General features: G+C 38.4%; 1 protein-coding gene across 4 annotated transcripts in view; it reads right to left on the bottom strand.

Annotated features, from left to right (window-relative positions):
• Nucleotides 1-16,575, bottom strand: part of LOC136864193 (histone-arginine methyltransferase CARMER) — a 466,045-nt gene that overhangs the window by 416,655 nt on the left and 32,815 nt on the right. For all 4 annotated transcript variants that reach the window (XM_067140868.2, XM_067140869.2, XM_068226203.1 and 1 more), the window contains exon 2: nt 11,318-11,452. In XM_067140868.2, the coding sequence (XP_066996969.2) occupies nt 11,318-11,452 (135 nt within the window). The remainder of the gene's footprint in view (nt 1-11,317; nt 11,453-16,575) is intronic.

Here is a 16,575-nt window from a genome sequence, read left to right as displayed (position 1 = left end):
TCATAAATCTTATTATTGGTGTAGGTGAAAGAGGCAGAGTTGTCTGTTTTTCTTTTTGTATCTCTAAGAAGGGTTGAACTGGGTTTGTTGACATTTTTGTTGACTATCCTGTCAATGAAATGCTTTCTAAAACCATTTTTCTCGCTATTAAGCGAATGGAGTCGAGTTCTTTTTTACGATCTGCATCAGATAAAGGAACATGGAAGGCTCTATGGATCAAACTATAAAAGGTTGCTCTTTTTTGAGATTCTGGATGTACAGAATCTTGCCGAATGGTATTAACAGTTTGGGTGGATTTCCTGAAAATAGTGTAAGAGAATTTATTGGAGCTGTTGTTGATAGTGATATCTAAGAAGTTTAAAGAATTATTAACTTCAACTTCCAAAATTCACAATAAAATTAAAGGTATTGTATTCTGGACGCGCTATGTCGATGATATATTTGCCATAATAGATCATAACATCTCCAACGGTGACATCGTTCTCGAACAGTTAAATGCGGTTGATCCATGGATCAAGCTTACTTCCGAAGTTGAAGTTAGTAATTCTTTAAACTTCTTAGATATCACTATCAACAACAGCTCCAATAAATTCCCTTACACTATTTTCAGGAAGCCCACCCAAACTGTTAATACCATTCGGCAAGATTCAATACATCCGGAATCTCAAAAAAGAGCAACCTTTTATAGTTTGATCCATAGAGCCTTCCATGTCCCTTTACCTGATGCAGATCATAAAAAAGAACTTGACTCCACTCGCTTCATAGCGAGAAAAAACGGTTTTAGTAAGCATTTCATTGACAGGATAGTCAACAAAATTGTCAACAAACCCAGTTCAACCCTTCTTAGAGATACAAAAAGAAAAACAGACAACTCTGCCTCTTTCACCTATACCAATAATAAGATTTACGAAATCGCCAACATTTTTAAGAAGCATAAGGTCAACACTGCCTATAAAACAGTTAACAATAACATTAATCTCTTTTACAACCTTCATAAAATCAACAACACTATGAACAAATACAATAAATCAGGTGTATATAAGTTGAATTGCAATCAATGTTCCGCGAGCTATATTGGGCAAACCGGGAGACGCCTTTTGATCAAATAAAACATAGAAGATACTCCGCCATGAGCACTCATATGACAGAGTCCAATCATTTCTTCACTTCCATAGAATAGGACCTAAAAATTCTTTATTTTCATAATAAGGACAGTTTACTCAACGTTTTAGAAAACATTTATATCAACATAGATCAAAAACGCAACTCCACTCTTAATTTGAATGAGATTTCTGAAACTACGAACGTAATTTTTGAGGCATTGCTCAACAGTTCCTATTTCGACAAACATTCAAACAAGCTTCCACGTAAATGCTCCCCGCCTATTGATTCCAACCTTCCCCTAATTTCCCCTCACTCCAGCTCCCATCACACATGACCTTCAGTCAGCCACAACCATCCATGCTAAGCTAATTACTCTTGAGAGGCGAGAACGCAACGAATCAGATGTGCCGCATTCTTCCCTTTCTTTCATTCTTATATCGTAAGATACAAAAAACTTGCCTAATTTCAATAATTACAATAGTCCTTATTCTTATTCTAGGGCCATCCACTGTATTTCTACATATGTCATATGATCAGATATTCCACCTAATTTTTAATAAGAAATGTCAATTTGCATCAATTAGACGATCTTTATATCATCTCACTGGATTCCCTACACATGCTCGTTGATCGTCTTTCTTCTACTAGAAATAACATTGTGCACCTAATTATCAGCTTTTACCAACGGACCTGAATACTGCATGTCAACAGCACCCTCAAGAAGAATTTTAATACCAAGTTTTACTGTATCATCTCATGTGTATAATTTTAAGTTTGTTCATCAACAACTTTTGAATGTTTGTGCTCGGAACAATCTAGAACAGCCTCACTATTTTAATTGACGTATTCGGCAACCCGATTTATTTCAATGTATTATTCTGTCCTTGTCTTTTTTGTGCTTTTTCTTGAATATTTTACGGCTGATGATGTCTACAAGTTAGACGAAACATATCCCGTCATATTTTAAATAATGTTGTTTAAATAATTAGACAATAAACTTTTGTTATTGTAAAGGCGGAATATTGACTTAACCTTAAAGTATACGTACGACAATACGGACTTTACAATGAAATTTATTTTATGTAATTTTGGGTCTATACGATTCCATGTATCCGTAACATTCCACAATGTTCCCTGCTTGATATATGATCTTCCCAGATATGCCTGACCACTTCAACCCATACCATTTCAATGGGATTACAATCAATGCTTATCTTTCATAACCTTCTCTTTTTCCTTCGAACCAATTATTTCATACAATACGCTTACCAACGTTTTGGGTCATTTATCCTTTCCTTATTAGCCACAATAAACATGCTGCTGCACAATGTCTACACCATCACCTGCAAAGCATCCCTATACGATAATAAAACCCCCATCATGTTTAACTGTGTGTAGAATGTAGTGCTAGACCACCTTTTCTTCTTCATATTGGTGAACAAATATCCTCCTTCTAGTACCAAAGATATCGAACTTCAATTCACCTGCGAATAGGACTTTCTTCCAATTTTCAAGTGTCCAATTACAGGGTTTCCTAGCCCATTTGAGCCTCTTCCTTATCGTATTCACAAAGACGCACACACAAGACGCTGTCAATTGTGTACCCTGTTTTATTTACAAATTATATATACATTATGCACACACGTTAATGAACCACCATCTTGAACTCAACTGCCTCATTAGCATGTCAACCAACTACAGAACACATGGTACTAACACAACATAACCACCTCAACATGAATTCACATACTTAGCTCGCGTAAGACTCTCGCTAACAACTCAATTCAACTCAACTCTGCCCTTTTATATTCCTTGCCTGGCCAGGCTTCCAGAAAGTATGACCCAACATGCTTTCTCGTATCTTCTTGAGTCTCCAGTAACCTATGTACAAATGGATACAACATTCTATAAAACTCGAGTGACAAAGGTGCGATTTTCTGGAATCTTGCTCTGTGTTGCACAACAATACATAGGATTTATACATCATATTTACAGGTAATAATAAATTATACACTATTAATTATGCATTCATACATTAAATAAAGTCTTATCAATATACATACAGCAGATGCATCGTGACTTAACCTCACATTTTGTTAAACAAGACAGATCGTACAACACACAAATAATAAATTATATGACCACGATTTATACCAAATAAAGTCCATACATAACTGCGTATATAATAATAATAATGGGCGCAAACAACATCACAACCACACCTCACAAGTAATAATATAATAATGATAATAATAAAAATGACACTTACTAATAGAGCTCGAAATTTCCACTATTTACCCATGGGTTTAGAGAATTGTTTCCAAGTAATACTAGTACACTTGCATCAATATCCCCCCCCCTACCCCCTTAAACTTGAAACAATTTCAAGAGTCTATCACACTCGTCGACTTTACTTTGGTCGTAGATTATATCTTCTCTCTTCCTCAATGTTGCTGGATGTGCTCTCCTCCTCTTGACCGGATCGTGCCGTGTCAGGGGTCGCTGTCGCCTTGCTGCCAGCCTCTTCTTCGGTGGTAGTCGATGCGTTCTCCTCCTCATGACTAGATTATGCCATGTCATTAGCACCGTCTCCTCCAGGTGGACCTGTGGCAGTACCAGGCTTACTCTGTATGCGCAGTAGCTGGGTGACTCGCTGCAATTATGCGTGGACCTTGACAGGAGGGTTGGTCTTTAGTAAGTAGACCCCATGGCCCAGCTGCTTACTGACCTCGACAGGACCAACCCACTTAGGAGCGAGTCCTGCGTGAAACCCTCCAATCTTATTAATGACTGGGTGGTTACGTCACAGTACTTGTTGGCCTGGAAGGAAGATCTGGGTCTCTTCGACATCTTGAGCCTTGGCCTGGGAAAGGGATTTCTTCTCGGCCAAAGCTTGCTTTTCCTTGATGTCCTGCTGCAGCTTATGCTACCACTCTGCCAGGGAAACAGCTGCATTTTGACCAGAGCGGGTGGTGGACAAATATAGCGTATAGCTGTCGACCAAGGAACAGCTCCGCTGGGGAATAGCCAGTGACACGGTTGATGCGTCGTCGCAGGGCGCCAAAGAGAAACTGCGGTATCTGACAGTCCCACAGTCATGTTCCTTGTCTATTAGGTAGACCCGTAGCATCCTTTTTAATTCCTGGTTCTGCTGTTCCGTTGGATTGGTCCTTGGGATGTGGATAGGGGTGGAGCAGTGTTCCACATCCCCATTCAGTCATCGTTTGCTGCCACTTCCTTGACGTGAACTAACTCCTGTTGTTTGACAAAATGCACTGTGGATAACCATAGCGGCTGAATACCTCATCCTGTAGAAGACCGGTGATATGTCCGGTTGTGGCTTCTGGTGTAGGATGCTAAATGGTTTATTTTGTCACCTATTCAATACATATAAATTTTACATTTAGGAATTTATTCTTAATTCCGCTTGAGACATTTTTCGCCCTTCATTGAGGTACCTGTTTTTACCTTGAGGTGATAATTTTTGACTGATGATGCCCTCAATGAAGGGCGAAACATGTCTCAAGCGGAATTAAGAATAAATTCCAAAATGTAAAATTTATATGTATTGAATAGGTGACAAAATAAACCATTTAGCATCCTACATTCAGTATCTTCAGTACAGACAACAATGATTTTTATCACTTGCAATGTGGCTTCTGGTATCGGAAAGGCATCAATCCATCTTGTGAAGAGGTCTGTGATTACTAGGAGTCCTGCTTTTCTCCTTGGTGTTCTAGGGTAATGACCCATCAAGTCCAGGCTATGACCTCCCAAGAGCATTGTGGCCATCTTCCTCGCTGACTAGAATCTGCCTTCCTGTTGCTCGCCTTGGTGCAAGCGCAGATGTAGCACCCTTTCACATAGTCAAGGCTGTCTTTCCGCATGTTGACCCAGAAGAATCTTCGTTGGATAGACTGATATGTCTCATCACCTCCTGGATGTCCGGCTTCAGTGGTGCCGTGGAACTTCTCGAGGATGCCCGTTGTGTGCTGTCTAGGGATCACCACTACTGCAGGCGTCAGAGAGGTGAGATATATTATATTATATTGTATATTAAGAGCCCTCCGTCAACCCGGAAGTTCGTTTGGCACATCTTGAATTTCCTCGGGACGAGTCGACTATCGGTGTTCTGACTATTAATCCATTGCGTCATGGTCCTACAGGGTTGTTTTGCTCTTGCCATTGCTTGATTAATCCCAGATCAAGTTCCTTCCTGATGATAATAAGAACAAGTTCATTAGGTTCACTCTGGTGTTTTTGTGGAAACTCCCTCTTGAAAATGGTGCTCCTAACTTCAGGTTCCATCGCCAGATGCCTAGATAAACTGTCTGCTCCTATGTTCATCGATCCTGGGATGTGACACACATCCAAATCAAATTCCACGATCAACAGAGCCCACCTCATCGGTTTAGATTTTCAGCCAGAGAGTTGCCTTATAGGTATACAGTTGGAACTTCCTTCCCTCCAAGTAGCCTCTGAATTTGCCCATGGCCCACACCTTGGCTAAGGCTTCCTTTTCGGCAGTGCAGTAGCGTTGTTCGGTGGGAGATAGCTTTCTGCTGGCATACTTGATGATGCCCCTTCCGCCGTCACTCCTCTCCTGGAATTCCACTGCTTATAAGCTGGAGTCGTTGGCGTCCGTCTGCAGGCACATCTTCCGTTGAGGGTCGGGATGGGCTAGACCACGAGCCTTAATGCCTTGGAATGCTGCCTCTTCCTTGCTGGTCGATTGAAATGGGCAGTTTATGGAGTAGATTGGTGAGTGGTATTGCCTTCTCTTCAAAGTGTGGCACGAATCGGCGATATCATCCAAACAAGCCAAGGAACTGACGTACTTGTGGCTTGGTGTGCGGGCGTTCAGCTACTTCGAAAGCTCGATTCTTCTCTGATTGCCTTCAGATGTTAGAACAAGGGCCAAGATATTCTAGGTGGGACCGGGTAAAATGACACTCTCCAGTTGGCAAGTCAGTCCATGAATTTTGAGTTGTTCCAGCAATTTCGTCAGATGTACAAGGTGTTCTTGAAAATTCTTGCTGTAGATTAACATGTCGTCCAGACACACTTGGCAGAAATCTCAAATATATCCTGACAATACCTTATCCATCAGTCGCATGAAGGTTGCAGGAGCATTCTTCAGTCCAACAGGCATTAATATAAACTGATACAATCCTCTCAGTGTCTTTCCGCAACCTCTACTTGCCAGTATCCAGAGTTGACATCCAGTGTGCTGAAAATGCTAGATCCACTTACTTGTTTCAGTGAGTCTTTCAGGTCAGGCATGGGGTAGGCCTCACTAATGGTCTTCTCGTTCAACTTGCGGAAGTCCACACACAGTCGATACTCCCCATTCTTCTTTTTCTTCTGTAGGACAATAGGTGAAGCCCAACAGGATGTGGAGGGTACAATGAGACCTTGCCCTTCCATCTCTTGACCTTCTGAATGACGAAGTTGCGCTTATCTCGGTTGATTGGATATGGGCATTGCTTGATTGGTGAGGATGTGCTGCTTTCAATGGTGTGTATTACAGTGGTAGTCCGTCCTATTTTATTGGGCATTACTTCTGAAAGTCCTTTAAGGTGTGTCTTCACTTGGTTGAAGAGGCGTTAACTGGATATCTCCCAGGTTTACGTCGACTTCCACATCGCAGCAAGTCTGGAGGTTTCCACTGTGCCAGGTGACCCTCAGATTCCCCAAAAAGACTTCATGAACTTCAGTCTAGGATCACCTTGTATCCTACCTAAATGTCATGACCTAATGTGTCAGGTATTAGGTTTTGAATCACTGCAAAGTTACCTACCGTAACTAGAATAGGCAGATCCATGCTTTTAGCAGTTAGGTTAGTCTGTCCTTTGCTGGAATAGGTTACCCCGTCCACTGCTCCCACTACTCTTCTGAGATGGTGAGACTTCATAGGCGGTAGTAATCTGGCAGCAGTCCCACTTACGAATGAGTGGCTTGCTTGGCTGTTGAGTATGGCTGAAAAATCCTCGTTGCCTATCCTCAAGGTGACAGCTGGGCGAGGCTGGTCTGTTCTGCCCACAGTCTGACCAATCCCTTTCCAACTTGTCCAGGGCTGCTTATCTGTCGGATCTTGAGGTGCATTCCTTTTCCCGGTCCCATCCCCTCTCAAGCCAGAATGGGCCAGTCCTAGTTATCCAACACCAAAGTTGAGCATTTGTTCTTCAGGTGCCCCGTTCTTCCACACTGGTAGTATTTCCTAACCGAGCTGGTCTCTTCCGGGCCTTACTATTGTTCTTCTTCTTCCTCTTCAAACTGGGCGGTGATTCTACGCATATCATCAAAGAATCTTGGTTCCGATACCTTCACTAGGGGTCTAACCATATCGTGGAGTAGCTCTACGGTGTCTGATAAGATTTCGTTCTCGTTTCCTTCAGGATGCAGCTGCTTGAAGAGGTGGTACTTCATGGAGGACGAACGTGCTAGCTCACATGCCGGTAGTTTCTGCATCAGTCAGTAGCTTCCATTTCACAGAGCTCTTCACCCCTTTGGAATTAAACCTAGCAAGGAATTCCTTTGTGAAGTCAGTCCAGTTTACGTTCAAGCCCTTCAAGTTATTCCACCAAGTAGTGGCTTGCCTCCTTAACTGCAGAGTGACGAGTTGACCTAAGATGTCCTCCGGAAGATTAGTCCTTCCTAGTAGACTGACCGATTCCTCGATGAAGCTAGTTGTGTTCTCTTTCAGTCTCCTGTGGAATTCCAGAACGCTCTCTGTAATCACCTTTGGGTCTAGGTGTTCTGTATTGCCGGTTAGGTTTAATGTGTTATAAGGTGTTGTGATAGGTCCTGTTCGAAGTATTGCCGGTTAGGTTTGAGGGGGTGTAAGGTGTTGTGATAGGTCCTGTTCGAAGTAATCTATCTTCCACCATGTGAAGGATGGTCTCTCTCATGTTCTGAACATTTCCCTTGATTAAAAGTAATAAACTTCATTGTTAGGTTCCGTATTGAGTTGAGACTATGCTTAAAGTAAATACAAAATTTTAATATTCCACCTACTCAATACTAAAAATCATGTGATGTTTTTACAAAAACATTACAATGACAAAAGTGGAACTTACATCTACAACTTTCTAGAAGCATATACGTAGTTATATATGTCAATCGTGCAACAGAGGAGCAACTGCCAACCTGACTATCTCATCAAGAGTTTTTACTGTTGACTTCACAAGATTTTACTTGTCATTGTGAACACTTCTGTTACTTTTATCATTATTCGCAAATACGGTTTTTTCACTTTTATCTGTCATTCCACCACCATCCCATCCTTTTAGATCCTCTCATTTCTCCATACTATTTTTATCACTATGTCTTTTACTGTTGTAATTTGGCTAGGCTGATGATGGTCCACAGTGGACCGAAACTAGTACCTTTTAATGTCATTGTAATGTTTTTGTAAAAACATCACATGATTTTTAGTATTGAGTAGGTGGAATATTAAAATTTTGTATTTACTTTAAGCATTTCCCTTGATTGTCAAAATCCGGTTTTGTAACGTTTCTTCAATGGCAGAAATACAGCTCCCAAAATTTTCCTCAACGGCAGAGATTCTGCTTTCAAACTTTCTCTCGACGGCAGAAATTCTCCCCTCAACCTGTTGTTTGATGTCGAAATCCAGGATTTCGACCTCCACCTTGAGGTTCGAGATGTCCCCTTCCAGCTGGCTTACCCTACTATCGATCTGCTCAACCTGCCCCAGTTTTGACATGATGTCCGATATCTGCTGCGTCAATTGGTTGGTGACGTCACTAATTTCGGAATTGATCCGCAAAATGTTATCATCTATGGTAGAAGTTTTTGATTCTAGGCCCTGTTCTACTTTGTAAACCTGTGTGTACACTTGAGATATTTCTCCGGTTAAAACTGTATTATCTTGAGAAATTTTGTCACTTACTTTCGAAATGTTGTCAGAAATCTGTTCTGTTAAGGGGAAATTAACTTGTCAAATTTTCTCATATACTTTCAAAATGTTGTCGGAAATCTGTTCCGTTAAGGGGGAATTACCTTTGAAGACCTTACTAGTGAGTGTCTGTGTCATGCTCATTATGCTGGACCACATTGTGGTCATTTTTACCTCATTTTCCATTAACGAGTCTGGTTGTTCTTCCATTTCGATGAAAAACCTTTCGGGATCTTCATAATTTTTAATGAGGTCTTCTCGTAGCCGTGTCTTCAATAATTTCTTACTGCCGTTCGTCGCAAGCTTTCGTTTTGCGAGTTTGTCTTGAAGTTGTTTTACAGACACATTTCCCAGTATCTCTCATTTTATTCGGACTTCCGCTTACACTTGTATTCACTATCGAAAATTATTCTTCAGTCCTGTCGTGGTCGCCAATTATTGTATTTTCACAAAGATGCACACACGAGATGCTGTCAATTGTGTACCCTGTTTTATTTACAAATTATACACACAATACACACACATTAATGAACCACAATCGTGAACTTGACTGCCACATTAGCATGTCAACCGACTACAAAACACTTGGTATCAACACAACATAACCATTTCAACAACATGAGTTGACTTACTTAGCTCAACTAACGACTCTCGCTAACAACTAAACTCAACTATGCCCTTTTACATGCCTTGCCCGGCCAGGCTTCCAGAAAAGTATGACACAACATGCTTTCTCGTATTTTTTCGAGCCTCCAATAACCTATGTACAAATGAATAGAACATTCTGTAAAACTCGAGTGACAAAGGTGCACTGTTCTAGACTATTAACCTGTGTTGCACAACATTACATCAAATTTATACATCATATTTACAGGTAATAATAAATCACATACTATTAATTACATGTTCTTACATTAAATAAAGTCGTATTAATAAATATACAGCAGAAGTATCGTGACTTAACCACACATGTTCTCTTAGAAAAGACAGACAAATAATAAATGATGTGACCACGACTTACACCAAATAAAGTCTGTACTGACAACACGTTGTACATAACTACGTAGATAATAATAATGATTACAGACATAAACAACTTCAAATGATAACAGACATGAACAACTTCATAGCCACACCTCATAAGTAATAATAATAATAATAATAATAATAATAATAATAATAATAATAATAATAATAATAATAACAACAACACCTACTAGTCGAGCTCGATAATTTTCACTATTTACCCATGGGTTTAGAGAATTGTTTCCAAGTTATACTAGTCCGTTACATACTTGCATCATCCTTTTATTTACCAGCCTGAGAATGAATTTCCTTCTTGCTACACATCCTTTCAAGTCAGCTCCAGACAATCTCCTTTTTTTTTTCCCTACTGTTGCAACAGATATGTTCTTGTTCATTTCTGCTATTTCTGCACGTATTTGTGTCTCAGTTTTGAACCTATTTCTCATGCTAGTAATTTGATTAATCTATCATCACTTTTAGTTGTTTTACAGGGTTGTCCTGGCAATGGTAAGTCCTTATTGCTGCCTGCTGTCTTTTGGTGTTGAAGGGTGTATTGCACTCTACTGTAGACACACCACACTGCTTCACAATTTGACGAATTTATAAACCTCATTCTCTGAGTGTGACAATTGCAGCACGTATTCCTGTGGACATCACTCTTGGAGCCATACTAACGATGCACACTCTGCGACTGTCACTAAGAGGCTGAAACACAATCAACAAAGTAGCAATATCTGATTTTCAACATTGACTTCTACAGGGAACAACAGAAGTGTGCATAATGTGCCTTCAACTAGGTAAACAAGCATCCCAGCTCAGGTTGCTATTGTTTAAGTACACCATATACGTTTTGTATAACATTACATCTAGTTGAAAACAGACACGTAAACCTGACATTTAAAAAAATGGTTTACTATTCTTTCACTTATTCAACCATAAACAATGGTATTACACTAAATTTACAGATAATTCTATGTAAATTATTAGGTGTCTTGAAATTAATGAGCAGTCTTAATCAGTCACTACTGATCTGCATTTAGGGAAGTCACCCAGGTAGCAGATTCCCTTTCTGTTGTTTCCCTCACCTTGTTTAATTTGTTAATACTGAAATTAATATACTAGTTGATTGAATATTCTGACAATTCCGCTCTCTCTTCTGAACATTAATGAATATAAGAATCTTCAGAACTACTCTATATGAGTAGTTTGTTCCAAATATATTAATAATAGTTTCATAAAACTAATTAAAAAACAAAAATTTCTACATACCTGCTTTATCCTTAAATTTAAATATCATACTGGCTGTCTCTGATGTGAAAAGGTAGTTCAGAGGTCCCACTCGTGTGCATTCTGTTGAAGGACTAACCGGAAATTCATACAGTTCATGTCCTTTAATACCAATATCTGTAATTTAAGAATATCAATAAAATGAGAAATTTGTGTAAATCAACAAAAGATTGTATACAATCACACATCAACATACAATTCAAACTTCATGAGATTATCAGTTATTGTCAATTTAGATTCTTTTAATTTTCTGTTATTTTTAAGGTACGTCCACACCAAGATATTTTCGTTAACTTTGTTAATAAACATTGTTAATGAACAATGTTAATGAACATTTCTGTCTGTTAATAAACAAAATAGCGTGTTCATTAACTTTTCAAGCATGTTGATAAACAAAATTTCTTTAACTTTTGTGAATGAAACTTTTCATTAACTTTTCGTGTTTTCGTTAACATTTCGGTTCACACATGCGCAAAGACGTAATTGAAACACGCAAACTCGTAGCGCGCAATACGATACTTTTTTGTTTCTCGAAATCGACTATCGAATCGCAAGCAACTCGTATATTGCGCGGAATTACGAAATACCAGGAAGTATATGACAATATTATTTTGTTGAAATGGAGTGGTCAAATGAAAAGGTCTTGGCGCTCATTGAATCCTACCAGAATTATCCTGTTTTGTGGGACAGTCGGCATCCAAACCACAAGGACAGGAATGCTCGAAAGGATAGTTACTCGGAACTGGCCTCTGAGTTTAATTGCACTCAACATGATATTGAGCATAAAATTAACAAACTCAGAGGTCAGTTCCACAGAGAATTTTTGAAAGTCAAGAAAAGTAAAAAAAGTGGGAGCAGTCCGGATTGTGTTTATACACCAAAATGGTTTGCATATAAGAGCATGCTAGCGTTTATGGTAAGGGAAGAAGATAGCGAGACCACAATAAGCAATTTACAGGTAGAGGTAAGTAAACATGTAGGCTATTTATTATTTTACACATATATAATTCTTAACATTGAGATTATCCATACATAAATAATGTACATTACTGTCAGGGGACTCAATATGTAGGTGACCCCTTGGTTTGAAAAGAGTTAACAACATAGTAATAGTAGCATACTTATTTTTCTATTAGCATGTAAGAGTCAAATAAAAATTTATGTATCATAAGAACAGTATTGTCTTTACATTCTTATACTAATGAGCTATGTAAACAAATATACCATAGAAGAATAACAATCCCATTGCACTAACCAAAACAGATTTATGCACATTGATCTTGCCATGGCACACTTCCTTCCTCACTCAAAAAGTAATTTGTAAATTCAAGGCGCACTTTCTTAGCATCTTGTGCTGGCCTGCCTTGTCCTTCCTGTATAGGTTGCAGTTCAAATTCATCCAGTCTCCATAAACCTGGAGTGACTGTCCCATTTTCAGTATCTTCACTATCAAATGAACCTGGAGGAGTGTATGTATTTCTTGCAGCTTTATTTCTACGCAAAAAATTGTGAAGTACAATACATGCAGTCACAATAATTCCAGCTTTAGCTGGAACAAGCATTAGTGGTTTTCTGAATACTCTGAATTTTGCTGTCATTATTCCAAACACATTTTCAACCACCCGCCGAGCCCTGCTAAGCCGATAGTTGTAGATCCTTTCAGGTGATCCCCTCTCAAAACTACCATGGAATGGTTTCATGATATTCGTGCACAATGGGAATGCTTCATCGGCTACAAATACATATGGAGTATCAGTCTTTCTCCCAGGAAGTGGGCAGGGTTTTGGAATATCTAATAGGTCATTCGTAATTGCTGGATATAGACTAGAATTCACATACACTCCACCATCTGATAGTCTTCCATTAGACCCCACATCAAAATAGGTAAAACATATAATTTGCATCCACTGCAGCCAAAAGGACTATGCTGTGGGTGCCTTTGTAGTTGTAATAGTGGCTACCACTATTTGGAGGGGATTGTAGTACCACATGTTTTCCATCTATTGCCCCAATACAGTGACTGAAATTCCATACTGTAGAAAATCCTCTCTCTATTCTTAACCAGTCTGTGTCAACTTGTGGAATCTGAAATGAGCAAAGAAATGAAGGTTTCATAGTACCTTAACTTACACTCAAAAATTATGGTTGAGTGCCCTTTTAATAATTTAAGACCAAAGAAAATAGTATGCCTATGAAAATGTCAAGAACCAATCATGTTTCAACATTTATTATAACAAAACTTGTAACATTTCAGATTGATGATACACAAGTGGACTTCGACCCTGACGATGTATGCAGTGTGAGCACTGAAAGTCAGTTTCCTCTACTGATGGAAATGGAGGGGAGTACTCAAGGAAGCAGTACCTCCTCACAACAAATTCAACCCAAAAGAAAAAGGAAAAGAACTGGTAAAAGCACAGATGATATCATAGCGGAGGCATACAGTGCATTTCAGCAAGTGACACAAGCGCCAGTGACACCAGAGGATGAATTTGATGTTTATGGACGTTTCATTGGCAATGAACTGCGCCAATTTAAAAACAATCCTCATCTTCTGGCAAGAGTGAAGTTTGAAATGCATAATATAATATTTAAAGCATCAATGGAACAATTTCTAATGAAGGTGGTGAAGCTATAGTTTTAGAAATTCCAAGCGAATAAATTTCATAATGTGCATAATTTGAAGTATTTTTTATGCTATATTCTAATTGTATACTTAATTGTACTTATTCTGCTATGTTTTAATGTATTTCTATTCTTGTTATGTTGTATTTTTTAAAAATTTTGTATTGTAATCCTGTACCATAACGTGTAACATTTCACATCAAACACTCATGTAGTAACATGTTATAACACGTCAAAATCATCCTCTGGTGTCACTGGTGCTTGTGCCACTTGATGAAATGCACTGTAAGCCTCAGATTTTATATCATCAGTGCTTTTACCAGTCCTTTTCCTTTTTTCTTTTGGGTTGAATTTATTGTGAGGTATCGTCAGGGTCGAAGTCCACTTGTGCATCATCAATGTGAAATGTTACATGTCTTGGTGTACTATAGGGTGGGGTTGAGTGGGACTGCGAGTGTGGTTGAGTGTGAGTGAGTGAGTGAGTGGGGGCAAGTGTGGGATTGAGAGTACGAGTTTGGAAGTGTATGTACGGGTGTAATGTAAGTTTTAATGTACGGGTATTCTTAATTTTGTATTCTTCTAGCTATGTTCTAAGGTACCGTAGTTTTATTTTTGTATTGTAATTTTTAGGAATGTTTTAATGTACTTTGAATATATATGGTGAATGAAACTTATTTTTAAAGTGGATTGTGGTAAATATAATTAAGTAATTTCCATTTTTGCTCCTCATTGAATAACCTAACCTTCCATAACCACTTGTGTATAATCGAATAATACTAGCCTAAATAGATTACATAAATATTATCTTTGTTTCTTACCTTTACCAATTCCTTGAGATTTTTGTATAAAGCTTCACACACCTCAGGCACAAGAACTGAAATTGCTTGTTTTGATACTCTAGACAAATACATAAGTGAAGTGTAGGAGTCACCAGTTGCTAGGAATCTTAAAGTTATACCAAGCCTATCATTAATGGAGATGGCATTCCGATAATTTGTATCATTTCTTGCAATTTCAGGCCCAATTACTGTCAACAAGAACTGAAAGTCATGTGGAGACATTCTCAGAAAATTCTGAAAGCCTGCTGCATCATGAATTAAAAGTTCTGACATAAGTGTCCTCTCCAAACTTAATTCTGAACGCTTTTCCAATATTTTTCTTTGCCACACTTTGCGTCTGCGCTTTTCTTTAATTGCACTCATTAAAATAATGAAAGATGCAGCTGTAAGTATTTTCTTCTTCCTGACCCTATCCATTGTAACCTCACAAACAGATATTTTGGTTTGGACACAATGTTAAAGAAGTTTGCTAACAAATGTTTATTTGGTGAGGACACAATGTTAAAGAAGTTTGTTAACAAATGTTTATTTGGTGAGGACACAATGTTAAAGAAGTTTGTTAACAAAAGTTTATTAACATCTTCAGAAATGTTTTCGTTAACATTGTTTATTAACTTTGTTTCGTTAACATTGTTTATTAACTTTGGTGTGGACTAGCCATTAGATGTATTTCTAGTTAGGAAGGTGTCAATAAAAGAAATAAAATGTAAAATTATCAAACTTAAATTTGAAATTAGGTCAGAAAAACACTATACTGTAATCCATGTTCCTCCACCCATCTGGTTTTGAAATTAGGATAAATGAAATGGGTACTGTTTACAGACAGTAAATGATTAATCAGTATAACAATATATTCGTTTATCTCCAATCTTCAATAGCATATTATACGCTAAGATTTTATATAGGTCATAATTCTCTAGTGTGAAGATTTAAGCCCCTGGTTAGATTTATCAAGGGGTCTTGAGTCAAAGCCTCAGATAAAAGTATTTCAAATAACTTTTCTTGGATACTGACAATTGATGACAATAGGGACATGATTAGCTCAGTGGCTTAGCTGCTGGAATCCCACCCGGAAGGCTAAGGATCAAATCCTGATGGATTCCGGGTTAAGAATCTTACCTCATAAATTACCTGACATCAAGAAGGGCATCCGGCCAAAACAAAAAAGAGTATGGGTGGCTCCAGTGACCTCGTGAATAACTGGGATAGGGTGGGGAAAGTGTTATTGAAAGCTGATGAGAAATAATTCTGCATTTACATTTCGACACATTTTTGTACACTGCTATTTATTTGTGACAATGGCTATACTGTACATATTTACTTGAATAATCCATACATGCTTCTTTCTAAAAATAATGGTATTAAAAATTGCGATGTGCAGATTATTTGGGACAAGGTTGGCAACAACATAACAGAACTGCAGGTAAGAAATACGATATTAGGAAATAAGATGTTGGCAAAAGCTGCATTCATGACTAGTGAAGTAAGAAAGCTCTTTTACCAGATAGCACTGGTAGATGCAGAGCTTTTCCCAGTCAAGCAGCAAATTACCCGAAAGTGAAAGGAGAGAAAAAAGAAAGAAAAAAAATTCCTGAGTAAAAAATTTGGTTGTATGCTGTTTCCACAGAAATGATCATAGCTATAACAAAAGAAATGAAAATTAAGAACTTCTAAGGTAGTAAGAAGAAGAATGAACATCTGTCAGTGGCTGCCTTATATGTACGAAGAGAAGATCTTAAAAATTCCATCGTTACATCATCAATTTGCAATGGCAGT

The sequence above is a fragment of the Anabrus simplex genome, chromosome 2 (assembly GCF_040414725.1).
Source record: "Anabrus simplex isolate iqAnaSimp1 chromosome 2, ASM4041472v1, whole genome shotgun sequence".
Lineage (NCBI taxonomy): Eukaryota > Metazoa > Arthropoda > Insecta > Orthoptera > Tettigoniidae > Anabrus > Anabrus simplex.
This window is presented reverse-complemented; position numbering and strand designations above follow the sequence as displayed.